The sequence below is a fragment of the Serinus canaria genome, chromosome 5 (genome assembly GCF_022539315.1).
Source record: "Serinus canaria isolate serCan28SL12 chromosome 5, serCan2020, whole genome shotgun sequence".
NCBI classification, from domain to species: Eukaryota; Metazoa; Chordata; class Aves; order Passeriformes; family Fringillidae; genus Serinus; species Serinus canaria.
In genome coordinates this window covers 46,872,474-46,891,703 of record NC_066319.1, presented here as the reverse complement: position 1 = coordinate 46,891,703, position 19,230 = coordinate 46,872,474, and the positions used below count along the sequence as shown (strand labels likewise).

General features: G+C 39.1%; 1 protein-coding gene across 1 annotated transcript in view; it reads right to left on the bottom strand.

The window, feature by feature from the left end:
• The window catches only part of UNC79 (unc-79 homolog, NALCN channel complex subunit), a 107,451-nt gene that overhangs the window by 49,555 nt on the left and 38,666 nt on the right, over positions 1-19,230 (bottom strand). The window contains exons 20-31 of the mRNA XM_050975628.1: positions 18,689-18,830; positions 18,207-18,286; positions 17,979-18,127; positions 16,791-16,948; positions 16,278-16,459; positions 14,828-15,029; positions 13,057-13,236; positions 11,947-12,012; positions 7,871-8,157; positions 3,944-4,126; positions 3,078-3,240; positions 123-272 (exon numbers count right to left, since the gene is read on the bottom strand). Coding sequence (XP_050831585.1) covers positions 123-272; positions 3,078-3,240; positions 3,944-4,126; positions 7,871-8,157; positions 11,947-12,012; positions 13,057-13,236; positions 14,828-15,029; positions 16,278-16,459; positions 16,791-16,948; positions 17,979-18,127; positions 18,207-18,286; positions 18,689-18,830 — 1,942 coding nt within the window. The remainder of the gene's footprint in view (positions 1-122; positions 273-3,077; positions 3,241-3,943; positions 4,127-7,870; positions 8,158-11,946; positions 12,013-13,056; positions 13,237-14,827; positions 15,030-16,277; positions 16,460-16,790; positions 16,949-17,978; positions 18,128-18,206; positions 18,287-18,688; positions 18,831-19,230) is intronic.

Here is a 19,230-nt window from a genome sequence, read left to right as displayed (position 1 = left end):
ACAGAGTAGTTATGTTAAAATTAGGCAGTGCAACAAACTCTACAAAAAAAAACTGGCAGCTTGAAACTAAGAGTAGAAAATTGTATTTCTGCATGAGTTTATACCAACAAAGCAATTCATACTTCTCTGAGCATTCATCTCAACTGGTTGATATTTCACCATTTTGCTGCCACCAATTCTTTTCAGTCTTGCAAAGAAAGTTTGAGACTCTTTATTGCAAGGTCCAGTTGGTGTATCATGGATATCAGATTCATCAAAAACACTGTCTTCCTCTGCTGGAGAAAGAAAAAACATTATTACTCTTAAGAGGGAGCAATTTCTTGAATGAAAAGCTGTGTAAAAAAACCTCAGCTAGTGTCAATTAAACCTGAATTGAAAAACAAAGTTTACTAGAAAAATCTGTATCCCAGGTTTAATTTTGTCATTCTTATTACATCTTGAGTTAAGGCCTGAGAGAAATGAAAAATGGGTTACAGTGCAGCAAAAGCATAACAAAGCTTTTACCATTCTAAGGTGATCCTCTCTACCAATAATAATACAGATTCTTTAGATGGAAAAAATACACTAGATTGGGGCACTGACTTGAGTAAACAACTTCTGCAGTGCTGTTGAGAAATGGTGAGAATGGTCTTCAATTTACCATTTCAGTGAGAAACGGTAAATTGAAGATGGAAATTAGTGAAAGAACCACAAGGTAAGGAATAAACCAGCAAAATAAGAAAGTGAAAAAGGAAGAAATAGATAATCCTGGGAAGCTGATAATGGTAATAGTAATACAATAAGACCTAAGAGTATGAATTATGAAATGACTGATCTAAGTAGTAGATTTGAGACCAGCCAGATGAACACAGCAAAGAGAAAAAAAGATCCAAATCTATCTATCCATCAAAAAAATGCCGTATCATCTATATGAAATGGCTATTAAAAACAAAACAGAAACAAAAATAATTAAAAATCTATCACGTGGAATCATTCTGCAATTCTACATCCAGTGATTCATCTCCAAGGAAATAAGAAACACTACTGGGACAATAAAAAAAAAAAACAGAGCACTCAAAAGAAAAACAAAGTTGGCCTTGTTCATTGTAGCAAGCAAGTATGGAGAGGAAATGCATTTGATGTCTGGGAGTGAAGGGGCAAAAGTCAAAGAGCCAGAAGGGACAAAAACTGAAGACTTAAATGAGACATAAATATCTTCTGTTCTGAAATTGCTGGGAAGCTGCTAGTACACGTGAAGCTATGAAACAGCCACCTAAAGGCATCAGGGACAAGATACCTAATTGAAATGATGAATCCAGAAAAATCAGCCAAGGTTGATAGTAAGAATTTCTACAGCAACTGGCTTTAATAAGTTGGAAGATCACTTTTAATGTCATGTCCTATGAGTAACTTCTTCTGCCCCTTACCAACAAATGCTTTTAGTCACGAGATTTAGCATCAGTTTCACAGCAGTCTGTACACTTGATCCCCAGACAACAAAGTCTGGCAGAAAAATTAGGAAAAAAGTTCAATATGGGGAAATCCATCCTCAGCATAGGAATTCTTGCTGCCTGACAACAAAATCCTCATTTGTTCACTATCTAAACACCACCTCTGACGATGACAGCAACACACACACACTACCTGACTAGTGATTAAACAAGCCTCTTTAGAAAAGGTGGGAAAGGCTTCAACTTTCCAAGTCCCTGGGGAATTGTATTTGCTGATTTTGTAGGTGAAAGAAAACTTTTCTACATCCTCCTTTTTCTGCAGCTCTTCCACAAAGGAGGAGAACAAGCTTTGTTGTTAAGCCAGTAGTTACAGAGTAAAATTTGCCCATTTATGGTCCTTTACCTGTGTGCAGCCCAAAGCCCTTCACAACAGCTTTGGAAAGCAAGTAAATGTTATTCTCCTTACTGTAAACATAAGGAAACAATGCTGAAGTGAGACACAAGGCCACCCAGGGAACAGTGTTGGACAAGCTGTGTACCTGGGCACCTCTATTTGTCTTTAAAATGTCTCAGAATCAATCCAGAAAGTTAATGCACTATTAAGCATAATTAAGTCATCATTAATTAGGTCATTAACCTGTCTCAAAAGAAATTCATAGTAAGGCTACAGTTGTCTCTTAGGCCTTCACTAGCAATACAAAATGTCCAACTGAGTGAGGTTATGCAATATGTAGTTTAAATCCACATTAAGATTGCTTTAGTTTGCTAGAGCAGAGTAATAAGGTGTTCAGGTAAACAAAATACTGTGCTCTTGTTTTGCTGTACATCTTTTCACAAGCAATAAACAGCAAAATAGGAAAAGGTACTGTCACGAAAACAAGAGAGTTTCTTGGATTTTTCTTCAGAAGATTTTTCTGCATACTAAGACTATTTGAGAAGGAAGATGTAAACAGCAAATAAGCAGCTAAAAGGAAATATAGCTGAAAGAAGGCTACAGAATGTCAAAAGAACGTGTTACTCATTTACATTTATTATTAACAAACTTAATAAACCTAACAAATTACACTCAGTGACACCATGGCATTTGAAGCCCCAAGCTTGCACCAGTTCACATCACCACAGTACCTCTGCTACACCTGGCAAGCACACACAGAGCTCACCATCAGACACAAAGTATTGAACCATTCTTTTGCCTTTAGACAGCCACCTACACGTTTGCATTTCCCGTAAGGACAAAAGCAAACTACAGCCTGAATTCATAATCCTTTCAGTATCAATATTTGCTGCTATTTCATGTTATTACAAAGTTAAATCAGAATGTGGTGTCAGGCTGGTTGCACTCCTTGTGTGATGTAGGATCAGCTAGCACTGCCTCAGGAAAGGCCAAGAACTATCCAGGCAAGGTGACTGAGTGTGAGATACACTCCCCTGGGAGATGTCAGACCACTGTGCTATGCTCAGCCTACAGAGCAGCTGAGAACCTCTTTTACCTGACCAGGGCTATCCTGGTCAGGTAAGTCCCACTTTAAACTCAATTACAAGTATTATCTTCTAAAGTTCAGACCATCTTTACCCATTTCTACAACATCTGCAAGACTCAGTGAATTAAATCAACACCTCTCATACAAATCAGAGTGTCAAAAGTACCTTTCTCCTTTTCACTGTATCGGCTTATGTTACTGTTGTCACTATACAAAGGACCAGCAGTTGCATGGGGCTTGCAGCTGTGATACTGAGCGTTGAGGGTATTGACTGTGATGTGGATTAGGTGAAGTACAATCTTGCTGATTTCACAGTCTCTGTAGGGGTACTGTTCAGCAAAAGAGAAAAACTTCAGCTTAAAAACTAGCTTTTCTCCTTGGATAAACATTTAGGCAGTAAAACAGAAAAATTACAATCATATTGTCAGCTGGATGCCCTTTGCCTTCCCTTGACTATACATTTCCCAATATTTCACGAGAAGCAGGACTCTTGTCAGCTTTGTACACATAATTATTTTAATTAAATATTAAAAGTCCATATTAGTAACATTTAGTGTCTGCACTTCCTTACACACCCTACAGACCTGCTAGAAATTTGTTAAGCACATCAAAAGTATTTGCAGCTCCATTTCAGGGCATAAATGCATTACATTTTAACAGCATTAACTAAAGAATATACAAATAGCTAAACTGACACACTACTCCATTTAAAGTCACTACTTAGTTTTTTTTAAATTAATTCTAATTTGCTCAAAATACTCCTCACTGGAATTTCATACATCATTTTCCTACTTTAACATTCATATTTTCCTTTCTCAGGTAAATATTTGAAAGACAATAAAGACTGAAGAAGCACAGAGGAAGTCGGAAGCACAGACTAAATCCTAACTACTTCAGACACTGAAATTAAATGCAGTAAAGTATATCAAAGAAAATTCCATTCCCTTGCCATACATTTAGGTGTTCCCTGTAACAAATTTCAAATTGAAGTGTAAATTTTCCTGTGGACAGTGTCTTGTTAAGATCACTCACCTTGTAGAGAATAACAAGCAAAGCCTTTAACCACATCTGCCGAATGTGAGGCTTGAGGGACCAGAGGGAGCAGCGAGGAGGCTGCTGAAAGTAATGCCTTAGCTGAGGACAAGTGCAATATTTCAACACCTGCACCACCAAAGGAAGAAGGTGTTTTCCCAGGTTGATGTTATAGTCCATCACCTGAAAGGAACACAGGAGTTACCTCACCGAAATAAATCCACTGATGTTGAAAAACAAAACTATTAATACAGTTGAGGTATTAGGTAAGTGAAAGGAAATCAATGGTTTTAAGGAAATCTCACTAACATTTAGAAGTTTTCTGCCACCTTGCCACCTTCTCATTTAAGCCAGATAGGCAGAATGAAACAAAGAAAATGTGTTCTGAAAGCCTTTCATCCAGCATGGTTTAAATTTTAAGATACACTGGCAAGTTCATAAAATATATTATGCTGAAAAAGCCTTGTATTATGGCAGAAGTTGATCATGCTTCAACACACAAAACCATATCATGTAGATCCCATGTTTAACAGGGTGCAGATGTGAGTTTTGGGGTTTGGGTAGTTTGGTTATTTCTAAGTTTTTTATTAACATTTTATCATTGTAGTGGCAGGTTGGTTTTTTTTGGTTTTTTTTTTCTCAATAGGCTTGCAGCATTAGGAATTAAGGTTTTCTAAGCCCTGGGTTCTGGAATCAGGTAATGACATTAGGTTCCCATTGTCCACTGAAGGTAAGAGTTCCCACTATGTTATGCAGGAAGTTTATGCACACAAATCCTAAAGGAGCCAAGAATAAAGCAAATGAAAATTATCTCTCTCTAAATAAAATGCCCATCAATCTTAAGTGGTAGTGCTTAAGACAGGTTGTTGTGATTACTGTTGGTCACTTGCCTTGCCTCCATCATGACCTTGAAGAGCATCATGCTATTTGGGGCCAGTGGTTTGAATCCTAGGAGTGATTCAGAAGTGCAGGGAAGCCATATATTCCCACTACCTTGGCACAACTGTGTTTCACTTGAAACTGCAATGCCATTTTGCCATTTTTCATCATCTTCCTATCAGTCTTCCAACATGAGCTATTTTTAAAATCACACATGCTGAAATCAGCAGTTACTTTAGATCACAACAAGGCTCCACAAAGCCCTTGTGTCTGATGCTGCCCTTTGCTGGCTGACACCTGGGAAGGTGCAGGGCCAAGGCAGCTCCAGCACAATTCCCAAAATCTAACATGCCCCTGCAGATTCAGTGGACTTACTGAATTTTATCAGCAGCTCTCTACATCTAAACAGAGAGTCTATGCTTCTTTTGTTTTGTTTTTATTAGAACAAGCAGAACAGACTAATTTACAAACACTAAACTCATGGTCTCAAGTTCTCTCCTGAAGAAGCCAGCTAGAAGTTTTTCCCTGTCAAATTCTCCAGTTTGATGAGCAGCTGCCTCAAATACTTGTGTAGACCTGAACAGATGAATCGCGTGTCTATCTATGCAGGGTGAGCCAGTCGAAGGGAGGATCTATAACCACCAAATTCGGTCCTAGCCCGCAATGCCGCGTTCCCCCAGGGAGAGAAAGTTCCCCGGCACGGATGGGAGGAGCGCATCCATGCAAAGGACGCAGAGCGCTGCCTAACGGAGCACATCCCGTAACGCAAACATGCCTGGAGCTGAGCAGAGCCATTTCCAAGCTGCCGTATGAAAACAAGGAATGAAGGAATAGAGGAAGAGAGGAATAAAAAAAGAAATAAAGGAATAAAAAAAGGAATAAAGGCCGCGGGAGAGGAGGAGCGGAGCCAGCACAGGGACAAGGCGCTGCGCAACAGCGCCCCCGCGCGGGCAAACCCCGCCACTGCAGAGAAACCCGGGCTTTCGGAGCCCGGAACACTCGGAGATCACGGTGAAAAACACCGAGACTTTTGGGGTTTTGTCTTTTTTTTAATTGAACTGTCCACTCGAATCAAGCTTGGAATAAAAATCAGCGAACCAGCAAGAAAACCTAACCCCAACGTTTGTGGAACTCACGCGATAAAGCAAGTATTTACGGCTTGGGAAAGAAGAGCAACTGAAATAGATCTCTGAAAAGTTCAGGACTGTTTTCATTCTGTAAAAACATCTTCGGATTGCAAACGCCATTTCTCTTGCAGAAAAGGTGATTCCAAACACAAAGCAGCCTTACAGTAAGAAAAGAATTCTCCCAAAATACAAATTAAAGTTGATGTCTGCTGCCCAGAGAAAAACCCTGGACTACTGAAGCTCTCGAACTCCTTTTGACATCAGAGGAACCAGGATTCAGTTATAAAGCTTTAAACACAAATGGTGAATTTGGCTCACACAAGACATTTTAAAGGCGGAAGAGAAAGGCAGGGGCTGATATTTACAGTTGGAGTAAGGAGTACTTGTGAAAATCAGCCCAATTATAATCACTGAAATTTGGGCTTCCAAAATTGGAAAACACTTGGAAAACAAATGTAGAAGATACTGCCCTGATCTGAACTGCCACTTCCAGACTCTCAATACAAGAGCAACAGGTCTGAATCTGCTTTTACACTCTTTAATTTAAAACAGCACAAACAGAAGATGATTAACACAGAGCCATAGTGCTCTGGGACCATGGAACCCAATGCATTTGCAGCTACTCAGTTTGCATTAACACCATCCATTCTGCTTCCTGACATCTCCCCAGCTGTGACAGTTTATCCAGCTATCAACATCACATTTAACTTTGAACAATCACTGATTCCAAGGCATGAACCAGAAAATCTTGCCAAGATCTGCAGAATCAGAGGGACAAGGATAGCTTTGAGCAATGTTTGAAAGTTACAGGGGACCTCTGAAAACACAGCCCTCTTGGTCCCCTAAGGTAATCCTTTATGAGACACTGTGATAAGGAAAAAGCACTGAAGTGATGATGATGCTCCTCTGCAAACAGGAATACTCTGCAAGTGTGAAACATTTTTCAGACCACTACCACTCTATCAGTGGGAATTACCTGAGCCTTAGAAAAGCCTTGTAAGGTAGAACATTATGGTCCTCCTTACAAGATGGAGAAAGAAGGCACAAGGATGTGCTTGGTCATTTATCACAGCAAAATAGGCAAAAGTTTATAATGGCAAGAGCACTCCCAACGAAAGGGAGAACAGAAAGTCCTGGTGCACTGTAAGGAAGAAAAATGAGCCTCCTGCAAAGTGAACAATGTTGAAGAGTTCACAGACTGTGAACTCTTCTTCTGTAGGGAAACCCTTCTTCTGCAGGGAAACAAAACAAGGACAGGTCTTCCTGAAGAAGAGAGGAGGAAATATTCATGAGGAAAGTAAGGCATTCAAAGGCTAGTGAAAGAAGGCAGAGGTTAGAAGCAGACTCTTATTTTTCATACAGTGGTAGTATCTGCATGCCTCCATGCACACAAAACTATAATCTCTTTGCCAGTGATGCAGAAACTTTAGATTACCAGTGGAAAGAAATTCTTTCACAAGCTGAAAATGTGTTGAAGTTTTAAGTAGGATTGTTGAGATATTGGGACACAAGACAGATGATGGACTTTGGACCTGGTTAGCATTAGGGATTTGATAAGAGGATGCCTTGGCAAGAGCAAACAGAACTTTGAGGATTAAAAGAAGATTCAATCAGACTGGTTTACCAGAAAAAGAAAATTTCATTAAACTCTGGAAGCAAGAGATGTTGTAATATGCATAAGTTTGTGATTTTAACCTAATCATGATAGTAAATGTTACTAGTTTTCCTAAAACAGTACATAATCATTGGTGGTGCACAGTAAATTCAGATTCTGATCACCTATCAGTCTTGTCTCTCTTCATCGCCGACATAGGATTACCTCATTCAGCCATTAATTGGCTACAAAGAAGGCTGTGCTACCATTATTTCAACAACAGGCAATAATAAATAGCATCAAAAGCGAGCAAGTGCCTTCACCTACCTGTGCTATTCCAGCAATAAAGGCGTTAAAGCAGGTTGAGACACGCATTTTTTGGGGTGCTATCATGAAGCATCCTTCCTGCTGATCGTAGCCAAGCAGGACGTACAGATGGCGCTTGACCGTGTTGAAAGCTTTGGCGCTGCTGATGTCCGACTCTGCACTGCTCTCATCCTTTGCCATGAACTTCATCAGCACTGTGATGAGCTGGTGGACAGTCTGGTGGTCAATCCCAGCATCCTCTGGCAGCAGGTCTTTAATTGTGTTATCGTTCTCTGGGGAAGGTTGTCCTATGGGCACAAGAGACATTGGTGTCAGATACTGGAGAACACTGTGTAAACTCTGTAAATCCAAAAAAACAGGGTACAGAACACAACAGAACTTTTTTCACTGCTCCATTTCTTTCCAAATACAGCCAGTGAAATTGCAGGAGACAGGAATGCACTTCTGAGGACACTGCTCCTCTATTGCCTCAGGTCCAACAGCACAGAAACACCTACTCTGTCACCCAACTCCATTTCTCAGCTTTCCCATACTTACTGGAGCACCTTATTTCCCATCCCTGTGCATTTCTGCCAAATTGAACATTATTATTCTTCCACATCCATCAAATCCCACTGCCACCAAATTCTCATCTGGTATGGTTATCTGTCTTTTCTCAGTAAACATGAAAAGACATCACTCTTTTCAGTGGAAAATGTACAAAATGGCAAGGGTAGGAACTATGAAAAGTTGTATCCAATAATGATTAAACAAAGAATGAAGACTTCCCCAATTAGCACAAATCTGTATTTCTCTTAAATAATTGGTAGTACTACAAATAACTTGTAAATAAATCGTGCTATTTAATATTCTCATTTTCCCATATTCTCAATGTGATAAGCTATTCTAACAAAGGATTCCTTTGCTGGTACAACTGCACCTCTCTTAGGTTCTTCACAAGAAAACCTTCAAAGTCTGTAATTTCTTTTAATAGTTTTAAAGTGTGTTGCATTTGTATTCGTGGGTGAACAGAGGTTTGTCTGGCTGTTTCGCAAAGCATGGGAGATGGCTGCCATTTCTATGACAGGTGAAAATTAAAACTATGCAGGGGGCAGGAATTTTCAGATCCACTTCTCTCAAGAATAACTTTCCTTTACGGGTCTTATTTGGGTTAGAAGAAATAATGAACTTTATGTTACACAAACAGTTCTCACTGGAATTTTTTACTTAAAAACTCTCCTTCAAAATGGAAATTCTCTTCCCAAGCTTTTGCTGGATCAAGATTTGCAGATACAAAAAGAAAACAATGAATTCTGAAATAATTAGAATCAGAAATAAAGCAAAACCATTTTCAGAAGTACTTCAAAAATGTACACAGAAAGTAATCTTAGTTTCAGGGACATAAACTGAGAAATAATTTTTGATTCTTATATAATATTACACCCACATTAAAATTTTCCATGGAATTATATCATAAAGATACAATTTTTGTAACAATGATATCTGACTGTATTATTCAGCTCTATTTATTTTCATCTCTATAACACCTTGTGAGAGTTTCAATAAAATAAAGAAGGAGATAAGACAAAATAAATGAAATAATGATTTGGCTCTAAATAAATACTGGTTCTGCAAATAGAATTCAAAGAGTAATTAATCTGAAAAGATTAAACCATTTTATTTTCACTTGCTGATGTAATTTAGAAGCTCAGTGATAAAATATTCAATTTCAAAAGTGTTTCATAGCTCTAACACAAGCTAACCGACACTTCTCAGGACTTTTCCTGACATTTTACTTTTTCAGAAATATAACTGCACTTTCTGATGCATTAAAAATCTCATTTCTCATACTGTACCCTCAGGTAAAACTATACAGCAGGATAGAGTGAACAGAGCTCCACCCTGATTTGTCACAGCTGTACTAAGGATCAGGTCTATGGAATGTCATTCACCCCGGTTTTATTTCTGATGTAGGAACCTGCAAAAATCCAGCAATGGAGAACTCCTTGTTTAAAACTACAGAAACTGTACAATCCAGTTTAATCAATAGATCTTTAGAGTCTGGAAAACTTCTTCTGCTCTCTGGAATGAGTCTTAGGTTATATCAGGCCTGAACTAAACATTTATTTCATCAACACAAGGTAGAGGGTATCCTGTTATCACATGAGGCTGTTTAAATCCAAGCTAGGAATGCAAAACCAAGACAGCTCTGTCTTTACAGAGGCTAGGGTATCTTTTTTCCCTTAAAATTCACGTGCATTTGTTTGTGCCTATACAAGGTATACAAATATACACTCCTATCCTCCCCAGCCCTCATCAAAACCTTCTCACATCACCCAACACACAGCCAGGTAATATACATCCTCCACGCCCTAATTCAATCTAGCTTTACCTGCAAAGGTAAGCAAAGATTCATCTCTTTATTCATGTGTGCCTTATACCAGACCCCTTTCCCTTCAAATTACTTTAAGGTATGTCACAATGTAACAAAAAGCAGCAGATCAGGATTACATCGTGCTTCATCACCCCAGCTGTGGTCCCTATCAGTGAATCTCTCCCACTGTCCAGGATACTGCAGAGGACAGGCACAAACACATGACCCTGGTGTCTGACCCATACAGAATGCACACTCAGTTCAGCTTGCATTTGGACTGTGCAAGGATGCCTGCTTTAGATCTAGAAAGAACAGATGAGCATGGAAACTGGTTCATTCAAGGGCTGTGTATAAAAGACATGTTTTTCTACAACAGATGTACATCCTCCATTTAGGAGCCAGTCAGTTCCTTAGCTGAAACACATATGCTCAGTACCGCCAATGCAGCGTTAAAAACTAAACTGAAACAACCTCAATTTTTATTTTTTCCCAAACATACAGGCTTTTAGGAAGAAATAATAAATATTGGGCAGAAGAAAAGGGACAGTAATTAGTCTTCTAGTTTCCAAATCATCTGTCATATTCTGAATCATATTATCAGAATTTTCTTGAGATCAGTAGTTACTAGATACGTGAAACATTTTATATACATATTTTTAGTGGAAACTTTGTTTTAACCCTCGGTGATGAACTACCTAAGGCTGGAAAGTTAAGTGTAGCAATACCAAAATACATCTGATAAAACCACAATGTGTAACAATGCCTACTGTGACACTGACAGTTCTTATGCAACAAATTTCTTTAAGCCCAGTATTTAGCAGGTGGTTGGTGCCATCAAATGAAGAACAATCATCCACTGACATACCTGTTTATTGCTTGATGTCACTTGTTCCCTCTGTGAGCCTGTGACAGCCCACACATATGTTCTCTAAGGAACTAGTTTATTTCCAGCTCTCACTGGGCTAGCACAGCAGGGCTATATCCTGACAATTCAGAAACTCCCCTATTTCATTTCACAGCTTAGTCAGCTCCCACAGTGACAAGGTATCTTCCTTTCAGCTGATCATCAAATAAGTTGATATATTTTGATTAGGAATTTGCATCTGTTGGAAGTATTTCAAATCTTGAAGACAGAACATGAAAAGATCTGAATCTGACATCTTTTCACTTCCAAATCATCAGCCTACACACCACTCAGAGCAATAACTGTCAATAGCCACATGAGATTATGAAGAGATTCCTTGGATCCTGCTGTGCTACCTATTCTACAGAAGCCTGACAGAAGGGTGTCATCTTCAAAAAATCTCAGTAAATACAAAATAAGGGACATGAGAAATCTATAAACATGCAGAGTGTAATATACAGTACTGACAGGCAAAAGCATTCTATCTGCTGTCTTTAAAATCTGAAAGACTGAAAGATCTGACTCAAAACAGGTGACCCATGGGGCCAGTCTAGCAAATATCTACTTGTGGGCAATCAAACCCAGGAGTGTGAGGCACTGCTGGCATAGCTGACTGACTCCAACTGGAGGCAGCCTTCAGTACAGACTGAGAGCAAAGCTTCAATTTACACTTTTTGGAACCGTGCTGAGATGTGATTCAGTCTGCCATTTAGACAACTTCCATCTTGTGCAAGTTTATCTCATGATTCAGCAAGAAAGTCAGAGTTAGAGCCTTCCTTTTCCTGTTCCATCAAAACACACCTCCTTTATCACACCCACCTGGTGTTTGCTCTGGTGTTCCTCCAAGTGCTGGTGCAGACTGCTCGTGTCTGGTCAAGCTCACAGCTTCAGAAAAAAAACAAGAGCAACTCTGTTTAATAAGGCAGCACTGACATCTTACACTTAGCATATATTCAGTGCTAGCACATTTATGTTCATTTTCTCATGCCCTGTTGTCAGGCAGTGAGTGTAACTGCTTGGAACATGTCACTTGCGTGCACTACAGATTTTGTGCACTAAGTTCTATAACTCTAATTTTCTCTATCATTTAATTTTGCTGGTACAAGAGTCAGCATACAGAAGTCCCTGTGCAGCATCAGTAATTGGTCATGAAGAATTACCTAAGAAGCCTGAAATATTCAGGGGGACTGTGTTGGAAAGAATATATATTGCAGTGTTGGAAATAAAATTACCTTTTAAGTTAATGGTTCACTAGCACCCAGGTTTAAAAGTTTTATCAGTTCCTATTACACGGGTAAGAGCAATGTGAGAGGTCCAATTTGAATATAAAGACTAATCTGTGTTTGCAAAATTCTCTAAATGAGAACAGACAAGCTTCATTTCTGCTTGGAAAGGTATCTGCATGACACTCCAGACAATCCCATGGTTTTCCAGCATTAAGTCCTCCTCTAGAAGCCATCAGGAAAGACATGTTGCAGGGACATTGTTTCCTTATCAACAGAATGCTGAATATATTCAAAAACTCATTTGAGCCATTAGCAGCTGTTTTTAAGACATCTAGCATATGCTGCATGCACTGATTAATAATTATAATTAATAAATATATTAGAGGATTTTTTTCTGTAAAATCTGTATCTATTTAAGACAAAACTACTGCATATTAGCCACAATGAAAAATTAAGATCTAGAAAAGACAAACTAGTTTTGGAGCATTTTATTCTGGCCTTTTAAACAGACACATGTAGACACAATTCATCTATGTCTACTTTCTTTGTCCAACTCACTGACTTGTCATTATCTGAGTAATGCCCAAAGCAGTCAGAAACCAGCTGGATAAATACTGACAGCTCCAATGTTTACCCATGGACGGGATACAATCCATGGGGAGAAGACAGAGGCGTGTCACAGAAACATAAACAGGTACTCAACGAATTTTGGTGGTTAAGGTTTCGGGAAGGGAGAGCGCTCTCTTGGACTCGGCGGGTCCCTTGACGCTGTCCCGCAGGGAGCGCACGCTCTTCTGGCGGTTACGCGCGAAACGAGCCCTCTTGATCTTCCACATTGCCGCATCACTGAGGTTGGCCACGTTTGTCCTGACAGCAGTGATAGCTTTGCAAATGCAATGGACCAAGTTAGGATTCATTCCACAGCATGGGGAGGTCCTACTGCTGCCGAGTGCCAAATGCAAATGGGCCCCGGGTCCCACTCGAGCCAAGGACGTTTCCAATGGGCCCACGGGGTCCATCTGCAAGGTACTCATGGGCATGCTCTCATTCTAAAGAACATAAAACCCCAAGAGGCATAACTGTGCTAAAAAATTATGCTGTTACTTGGTCAAAAATAGATTCTTGAAGCCAAAACCTGAATTTCAGGCTAAAAGAATATGAGGTGCCTCCTATTTAAAAGGGCAGAAATCTCACAAGTGTGGATGACGTTTAGTGCACTCATACCTAACCATGATCTCTGGTTTTGCCTTACTAACCTCCTGTTCTGCCTGCACCTACCATCCTGATTTTGAACTCAAAAAACCTGTGAGTGTTGATTATGGAGTTACAGTGGTGCTATCAGCAGTATGACTGCGTATCTTAATGGGATCACCAATACTCTTCCACATTCATATCAATAGTGCGCTGGAACCCTTTGAGTTTAATCATCTGAGTGACTGAAGTCAGTGAGCCCATCCTTTACATCACCCATCTCTTTGAAATGGCAAAGAAAAAGGTTAAAAAGAAATCTGAACCCTTTCTTGTGCTTATTTTAAATCACAAAAAATATTCCTATTTAAAGATATTGCCCCACATTTGCAGCCAGAGGTGTTAGAAACTAGTGCCAAGACTCCCTCCTCAGGCCACCGCAGCAGTTCCCAGCACTGGGTCAAGCTACTCACATATGGAGAAGAAAATACCTTTGCAGTTCCACCCCTCCTGTGGAGCAGTCACAGCACCCAGGCACTGGGTGCTGTGCAAATGCAGAAGGAAGCACTAGGCTGCTGAGGGAACTGTTTAAACAGCTGTTCTCATCTCCTCCAGGAAATGGAAATAGATCTGACTCATAGGCCACCACTTGGGTTAGGAAGTTTTCAATTATTCAGCATTCTAAAAATTTATACATTAATTAATTTTTAGTGCCTCTCTAGTGAAACTAAGATTTGGTTTCTCATTTAGAAACCAAGTATGAACAGGACAAACATTTAAAAACATTTGTCACTGCAAAAATAGTTAACTGAGCACTGGCTCTAGGAGTCCATGTATCTCTTATGCTGTGCCCCACACACTGGGGCTTTTCAGGGGGTCAGACAGATCCTTGGGCTAGCTTTGTACAGACCACCACAGGACAGGGCTGGGCATGATCTGAGACTTGAACAATAGCAAATGTGACAGCATGAGAACTTCTGCAGTAGAACAAGTGGGTTAATGTGGGTTGCAGGTGATCATAGAATCAGATTACAATTCAACCAAGGCTGGCAATCACATCCTAGTGAGAACAAAACACAACACCCCAAAGGTGCAGCAGAATACAGCCTAATCTGTATTCAGGAAGTAAAAAATGCTTACTTCAATTTATTTTATTTTGGCCTGAAAGATTACTTAACTTCAGAGAATTTATACACAGGAGACCTGCAACACTCTCAAACTCTTGCAAGCAGCTAAAATTCCAGAAGCTGGTAAAAAGTGATCAGATTGATTAGGAATATGCTTACTTGTCGGGAAAGGAAATTCTTTGTTGCAGTCCAGATGAAGCTGAGCCTCCAAACTCAGGGTCTCAAAGCGATTCACAAAGAACTCCCAGCTCAAAGCTGGGATATCTGCTTTTAGAAAATGAAGTAGCAAAAGCTTACTAAGAATTGTGGGCCTATCCTTGACAACTGTGTCAAACTGGAAATCAAGGCAGAGGCAGAGACCCTATAGAGGGAAACAAAGAAAACAACACATAACTGAGATATGAGATCTCTTAAGGATTTTTTTAAAGAAAGGGAGGTCAAAGCTGATAAATTCTCCTGTCAGTTAATAGAGGATCAAGGTTTAGCTCCTTTTTTTTACCAAGTCCTTTAAATCAGAACTAATGCTACTGATCTCAGAGAAAGTAAGGAGATAAATAAGCATCATATTTTGAATGTAGACTTTTCTAAGATTTTGAGTAATGCAAAGGTACAGGCAAAGTTCTATCCTACTGCATATTTGGTACACAATATCAAAGTGCTTTGCTCACGCTCTACACCTGAGAAAAACATTACATTTATGTAACTGAATCAAGCCCTTAATTACAAAAAGAATGAATCACCAAGGTTAAACAAAGGAAGAGAGATTACATTGTGAAGTGTATCAGAAGCACTTTGCCTGAAAATTCTTCTGTACCTTATCTGCACTAGAATTTGTCTGGACTGTCAAGATTTAGGTTTGATAAGAAAGCCCACAAATTGAATATCAAAGTGCAGTATACTGGTGTCATTGAGCCCAAGTTCAGTGATAGTGTCATTGAACTCAGTTTCTCTGGAAATTATTTTGAAAAGGTACCAAATGGAATTAAACTAGCAAACATTAACAGCTTTTTGCAGGCAGCAACCCTGAGATCTTTAAAATACATATTCATTCTATTCTCCACAGAACTAGAACTGAATTGTTCTATGAGATTTATTTTATTATCTTGCTTTTCTTGCTTAGGTATCTTTTTAGATTTAATCACGTGAATCCTGACTGGCAGGCCCTCTGACATTCATAAAATTACATGTCTAAGTGAATCTTAAAAAGATCAAGACCAGGTTTGCTTTTGCTCAAATACATTTTCTCACTGTGAGCTCAGCAGGGTCTCATAAGACTTAGAAATTTATTTTTTTAATTGAAAAATACCAAATTATTTTCAAATAATCAAAAATTACAGTTTTCTACAACAGCAGTTCAAACAAAATAATCCTCTGCAGTCATCAAAGTATTTATGGTTGGATTTGATCTTAAAATATTTTTTTTCCACGATTCCAAGTTGGGGTAGGGCAGTATCATTCCCCTCGGCTGTTTTGTGCATTTGTCAAGTACCAAGACCAATAATGCTTGCCTAAAGAGGTATTAGCAGTGACTGTGATGCTGTACATCTGAGCTCCAGGTGAAAAGCCAGCTTCCCACTGGAATGTATTTTTTCCCATGTAGCACACCCACCTGTAAAGCTGGCCTCTTTATGGTGTCAAGTAACAGTCCAGCTCTTGTTGCCACTGCTGGGTTGACATCTTCCACAGCAGTCAGGAAACAGCAGAATGCATGAGCCAAAGAGTACTTTAGCAGGTGGTTTTTTGTCACAGAATGAATATCCAAAAATCTGCACAACACAGCCACTTTCTCAACTGCAGCAGCAAGACAAGAGGAATAATCGTTTAGGCAATGGTTTATGTACTGATTAAGACACATTTCCTGGAAATAAGCACAGCTGAGAAAGTAACAATTAAAAATAGCTAGAAAGAGTTATAATTTTGATTTTTATCATCCAAAATGTCCCATCTTCTCCTCTATTTTACTGCACACTTGTGCCACAGTTTAGCACCGAACTATCTCCAAAACTCTCCAAAGTAGCAAAAAGTTCATCATCTGTTATATGTCACCTCAGTTACTGCAGAGAAAGCTCTACTTCTTCAGAGAAGATACAAAGAGAAAATGAAGTACATTTCTCAGGCCTACCTGCTTCAAATCTCATCTTCCAGTCTTTACTGTTGAAATTGCTGTTTATGATTGTCCAGAAAATGTCAGCTCCATGAGGAAGCGAGAGCGCATGAAGAAGAAGTGGGACTGCCAGGGAAGAAAGCTGAGAAAATTCAGACTTCACAACTCCCCACAAGCTGGCAAGACAAAAGAGCAAGCCTGCTTATAAAGACACTCCCTTGATATCCTTTCTTCTAAATGTAAAGAAATTTCCATGAAAATCTTTATAAGCCATGCTGGGCATTCATGTGGATATTACAGAGTGGATTGTAGTAAAAACAGAGTGTGAAAACAGAGCTACTTGCAAATCTTCAACTACAGCATTTTTTATTGAAAATCCAGGTTCAAATATTCCTCAGTTTGAAATACTTCATTTTGAAAGAGCTTGCCTAGTTCAAGACAACTGCCATGGAACAGTCTGTGCTACAAATCAGGAGTTTCAGCATGACCAGCTACACCACATAAGCCACATGAACTGCCTTGACACCACAGATCGTGTGCATCCACAAATAATTATGAAGTTGGATATTCACAATTTGCTGGAATAGATTCAGGACAGATTCTCTGGGCTGCTAAAACTAAGTCTTGGGAGATGCTCAGTGAAATACAGACAAACTGTAAAGTGCTGACAAACACTATTTCAGAAGATCACGTGCTGATGTTAACTCACCTAGCTTTTTTCAGAAGTCCCTTTCTCCAAAGAGTATCTTAAAATGCACAGATTTCAATCCAATTCCCTCTAAGTGAACAAACTTTCTGCCCCTCATAAAAATAAGGTGAAATACTATTGTTGCCTCAGCTTTAATGCTAAGGCCCTATAAACTGTGTGCCTGCCTTCACAAGATCCTTTATTTTATTTTGTAGATTCCAGTCAGATACACCAGTCTCAGGTAATGGTATCATTGAATATGAGAGGGTCTGACTCATTGCAAAAGAGGTGGTTCACAATGGAGTAGCCATGATGGACACTGCAGGGTTACCTTGACTTCATTTACATCTTAATTAGCCCGTGCAATAACTTTTACACAGGTTTCTTAATCTTTCCACACTTCTCTACCACTCTTGTTAATTTCCCATAGTAAACTTGCAAATTCTTTGACACTAACAACAAATGTGTACCTGGAGAACCGATGAAATATGAAGACAAAATGTGCAATAATAACCCACCTTGCAATCAACATGTGATCTTGAATATAGGCAAGAAATTGTGGATGGTCTTTTCTTGCTATATACAGGCATTCCCCATGAAGACACAGGATCTTCAGACAATTCAGCATGTTAAAAAGAATGTCTGGTTCTTCAAACCTTGACATTTCCTGTATAAAAAGATGTTTCTCTCTCAACACAATGACACCATCAGCAATACAAACTAAACTAACAAGTAATCAATGTTACCTGCAATATAGTGTATATGAGCTTCAAGGTAACTGGAAGTTGCTGATAACAAAATTTTCTTTCTGTGTCATTCTTTATTGCTGTTAAAAATGTAAGTTACAATATTAACTTTCAATATTAAAATTCTTTTATCTATGAATTCAAAATGAAACTAAAGAATGTTAAGGTGATGAGAGATAAATTAATTCTAGGCACATTAACCCTGCAGTCAGCAAAGTTAGCATAGCATGGAATGTGGCATCTAATGTTTTTGCTATTTTATAAGTTCAAAAAGCCAAGACTTCTTTTAAAACTTTTGGGAGACAGTCACACCTGCGATCAACTTATTTACAGCCTATCCAATTAATATGTTGAAAGAATTAAATTCCTGATAAAAAAAACTGACTGTGCACTGTTGGACTTGAAAGACTGCTGGTATTGTATATGAGTATAAGCATTTCTTTTAAAGCCTTACTGCAATAACCCTTTCAGCCTCTACCTACCAGCATTTTCTGTGGTCTCTGTGTGATTTCCTGGGTTTTCTCCATGCTTTGGTGCTGATTTGTCTTCCTCTTCTCCTTCAGTTCCTATAATAAACTCAGGTCTAGTATACAGAAGACTATCCTCGAGGTTATCTGTGGGCTCCTTTAAGAATATAATAAGTTAAATTTATTTCTTGCTGTTACCTACATACATATGAGGCCATATCCTGTTGACTAAGCTACATTTGGTGTGACAAACTGAGCTCTAATGAAGCATTCTTGGTTTAGTTCCATGTACATTTATGCACTCAAATCACCTGCATGTCTAATATTTTGCATCAGCAAATGCATACTGACGAAACAAGTGTGTTTCTGACATTGATTTAACAGAAACTGTATATCCTTATTGGAGCTGAGGTGGATTCAGTCAAAGGGCCAATACTTCACCAAGTTTGTCATGCTTACCTGAAAGGAGTAACAAACAGGAGTGGGATGTTTCCTGCACTACTGTGGAGTTACAGGGTTAGGGGCAGAACCTACCTCAACCACTTTTACATTGAAGA